The sequence below is a fragment of the Adiantum capillus-veneris genome, chromosome 17 (assembly GCF_014529385.1).
Source record: "Adiantum capillus-veneris isolate H3 chromosome 17, ASM1452938v2, whole genome shotgun sequence".
NCBI classification, from domain to species: domain Eukaryota; kingdom Viridiplantae; phylum Streptophyta; class Polypodiopsida; order Polypodiales; family Pteridaceae; genus Adiantum; species Adiantum capillus-veneris.
The window spans coordinates 48,549,247-48,553,381 of NC_140947.1; the positions used below are offsets into that span (position 1 = coordinate 48,549,247).

The following is a 4,135-nucleotide window of genomic DNA, read 5'->3' on the forward strand; positions in this document are numbered from 1 at the left end:
AATCTTCATCCCATGTGGCCATTCAGGGTACCATATATTCTTCACAATTGACCTCCATCTTGATTTCGAACATTTCTTACCCCACTGTTTGTTTAGGGGACGAAACCAATCTGGCGAGACCATGAGGGTACGCCTTGGTTTGCGATTTCAGGAAGTGCCAGTTCTTGGGCTAGTGTCATGCCTTCGTTTCGGAGCTACTAGGCAAGTTGCTATGTTCCAAGATACTTGGTTATCCACTTTAACTTAGTAGTTTAGTTTATGATTTTCAACTTTGTAATATACTTTATGTTTTATAGACTTTGAAACCCTTGCACTTTTAATATGATTTACAAAATAAAGCCCCGATTTTACCTGGACAATTCAGGTCAAATTATAACAAGGATATATGTATACTTTGAGTTAACACCTTAACCCGGGATACTTTTTTTTTTTTTGTGGGGGGGGGGGGGAGAGAGAGAGAGAGAGAGAGAGAGAGAGAGAGCATTTTGACAAATATGAGATTTAAGAAATAAAAACACTGGAGTGGTAAAGCGTTCCTTATGCAAGGAAGGAAAAATAATTATTGCATGAACAGTCTGCATTATATCCCCCGATGTGTGTCTGTCTATGTAGCCTAAGTCTTCCGAATCTCACAAGCATACGTCCATGCACAAACAACAACCGAGGGCTGCCATGCTACAACAACAAAAAAATAAAGTATGTCAGAATTTGGGGGAAATTTTTTGAGGGGAGAGAGAGAGAGAGAGAGAGAGAGAGAGAGAGAGAGAGAGAAATTGAGCTTCAAAAGAGAAAAAATAAAAATAAGGCTGGGTTCACATTGAGGAGGCGGAAGAGAGGCTCCAAAAGTTTCTTTTTCGGGTGGTAGAGTTAGATAATGCACACTTTCGCCACCCATTTGTTCACATAGAGGGTGGAAGGAAAAGTCACTAGATTTTCTTCCGCCGGCTTGTGTGAACATTGGGCGGCGACGGAACACATAGTGAAATGAAGAAGCATTTGACATTTGCAACAATAAAGCATAATCCAAACCATAGCATAAAATTTATTAAATTGAACGTATATGTTGCAAAAGCTCTAACTTGAAGATGATGATGAATCTAATTCCTCTAAAGCCTCATTTCCAAAAAATTCTTGGACATTCTTCCGTGCCTGCTCTTTGTACATTGCCTTTGCAATACTGTCCCGCCTCTCGGAGCCTACTCCAAGGTCATTGGAACCTTCTTCGTCGCTCCCTTGAGCACGCTCCATAGCCTCCTCTACTCCGACTTCCCGTGTTGCCATAAGCTCCATCATGGAAGTAGCACCTGCTCTTCGATCCTCTATTGCACGCCCAATGTGACCCGCCAATTCTGCTTCTGCCTCCCGCACCCACTCCATATCAAAAGATTCTCCATGGTGGATACAAAGGTTGTGAAGCACAAGACAAGCTGCTACAAGATCTGGCACATAGCGTAGATTCATGTCACATCTTTTTAACAAAATTCTAAACCTTGTCTTCAACATTCCAAACGCTCTTTCAACTGGCATCCTTGTACTAGATTGAATGAAATTCCAGTAGTACTTGAGGCGTGACAACCCTTCTTTGCACCCTTTGAAAGGAACTAGCATATATGGTTGTGCCGGATAAGCACAATCACCAACTAGACAATAGTTGCCTAGCTCACCTTTTGCACATCTTTGACCTAGCTCACTTCTAGTGAAATTCAAGGAGTCATGCACTGATCCGGCCCATCCAACATCATAATTCCATATTGAACAATTAGCAGATACGGTTAGTTGCAGCAAAATAGAGTGGAAACCTTTTCGATTGAAGTAGTCGACATGGTTGTCCCTTGGTGCAATGATGGGAATGTGGGAACCATCTATCGCACCAACAACAAAGGGGATTCCTCTTGCAGCCTCAAACTCGCGCGCCAATGTCGCAAGTCAAGAGCTTGTGGGCCATCTGATGTACAAATCCCTAAGGCCAGATTTCACAATTTCCTTGCAAAAATCAAGTACAATTCCACAAGATGTACTCTTGGCACATCCATAAGTGTCATCAAGGCCCAAGAGACCATCTCCAGTAGCAAGTCTGGTAAGAGCGATTGCTACTCTATCTTCTATTGGCACAGCCTTGCGAAAGTTTGTGGATTTCTTCTGCATGAAGGGTGCAAGCTTTCCACAAAGGTAATTGAAGGTTTCTTTGCTGACCCTCAGACGCCTCTTGAACATGCTAGCATTGTAAGCACTTAGGAGATAGCATCTAACAAAGCCTTGTGGACGTGGGTATGCCCACGCACACCGTCTTTCATGACCACTCCTTCGGTTGGCGATCTTCTTGAGGCTTACAGACCGTGCCATGCACTCGCAAACATGCAACCAAGTTTACACCATGGACTCAGCATTGCGAAATTTGGGTTCCTTTAGCAATTCATAAATGGCTAAAGAACACAACCATGCACAATAGAGAGCCATTTCCTTGGATATGGCCATTGAATCCTGCAAACACGTTGAAACGATGCAATTCCTTTAGCACATGGTCCACTTTAATTTACAAGATTTTTATCATACTTTGAAAGCTGGAGACATTTTCATACACTTCGGAAGCACAAAAATAAAATATGAAAGCTTTGACAAATTACAACCAAACAGTGAAAAAACATAGAAGCTGTCAAAAAACTAGTTGTCACCCCCCCCTAGACTCCTTCAAAAAATCACTCATAGTCATGCGCATTGCAGCTAGTATATTGAGCCTCTCCTTCTCCAAGGCAATATTCTAGCTAGCGGTCTCCTTGAGATGCTCCAAGAGAAGTTTCCCTGTACCGGCCATCTCGGCCAAGGACTCCTCGTACTTTGGAGAGACTTTACGAGTAGAGGACAGAGTGGGTTGGGTCTTCTCTTGATTTGGAGAGGGGTTTTCTTCTAAGGTGTCACCATTTGTTGGGTTAACATCCTCCATTGTGGATGAAGAAGCATGGCTAACAGAAGTAACAGTGGCTCTGGCGTGGTAGTATTCATCCACTAAGTCGAACCATTTGCATATATGCCTCCTATCATTACCAGAAATTGAGTTATGGGCTTTGTCCTGACGGTATTGTTGCAATACTGCTTGCCACTTTTTGCGGCAACTTTCACTATCTTTATCAAAGTTAGGGTAAGTGGCGGCTAGTTTAGTAGCCACCTTCGCCCATAAATTGATCCCTTGCTTCCCGGGATTATTGAACTCCTCATTCATGCCCCCCCGGATATGAATGAGTTGGTCCACCCACCAATCTTTCCACTTGTTTTTCTTGTTGTCGCCGTCGTCATCGTCTCCCAAGTCGATGGTGCTCTTCTTCTTCGAAGCTTTGGGCTTCTTTGTTGCGGTTTGATTTTGTAACACAACCTCTTCATTGGTGGCTTTTTTCCTCTTCGTGGGTTTGGCACGGCTTGCCTTGGGTTGAGAAGCTCGCATGGCATTATGGGTAGGGTTGGGTGATGGAGTGGACGCTACATGATCGGGGGCGGCATCCATATTGGAGTTAGGACTAGTGACACTCAAAGGGGGTGAGGGATGAGAAGGATGTGTAGCCATAGGAGAATGTGGATTATGAGCATTTAGAGTAGGAGAGGGATGAGGTGGTGGAATTTGAGATCCATAATTTGGGGGTCTCAACATAAAGGGAGAATTAGGAGAGATGGAGGGAGAATTCATCATGGCTTGGTAGCCATGAGGTGGCATATGGAAAGAAGGGTGGGAAAATGGGTAGAAAGTGGATTGAGAAAATGGAGGTTGGGAGAGAATAAGATCGTCGTCTTCCCGTTGGGAGTCGAAAAATTGATTTGGGTTGGAATCCATGGTACCTACAACGCAAAAAAAAAAAAAACAATGTTAAAGACATACACACAAACTTGAAATCAATGCATGAAAGTGCAAATCGTAGAACTCATAGCGACCTTGATGAATTGATTTGCACCGTCGTCGCCCTCTTAACGCTTCAACCCTATAAGAACGCCATTTAAAAACAGTTAGTACATCATAGAGCATCAAAAATAAACCCTCAAATGTAAATGAGCATGGCCTTGAGCTTGCTTGAGGAGGCCCAAAAATAAAAGGAAGAAGCTTGCTTGAAGAGGCCCTCAAATAAAAAGAAGAAGCTTATTGTGTGCATGC

At 43.3% G+C, this 4,135-nt stretch overlaps 1 protein-coding gene and 1 pseudogene across 1 annotated transcript; both read right to left on the reverse strand.

Annotated features, from left to right (window-relative positions):
* Positions 1-1,074: 1,074 nt before the first annotated feature.
* LOC147437209 (uncharacterized) lies at positions 1,075-1,503 on the reverse strand. The gene has a single exon (XM_086485881.1). It carries the CDS (start codon positions 1,501-1,503, stop codon positions 1,075-1,077), a length of 429 nt encoding a protein of 142 aa, XP_086342007.1.
* A 1,165-nt stretch (positions 1,504-2,668) lies between these two features.
* On the reverse strand, positions 2,669-3,820 carry LOC147437210 (uncharacterized; annotated as a pseudogene).
* Between the last annotated feature and the right edge of the window lie 315 nt (positions 3,821-4,135).

Excerpts from the sequence above, each read along its gene's own strand:
- LOC147437209 (XM_086485881.1), bottom strand. The coding sequence starts at position 1,503 with ATGTTGAAGACAAGGTTTAGAATTTTGTTAAAAAGATGTGACATGAAT.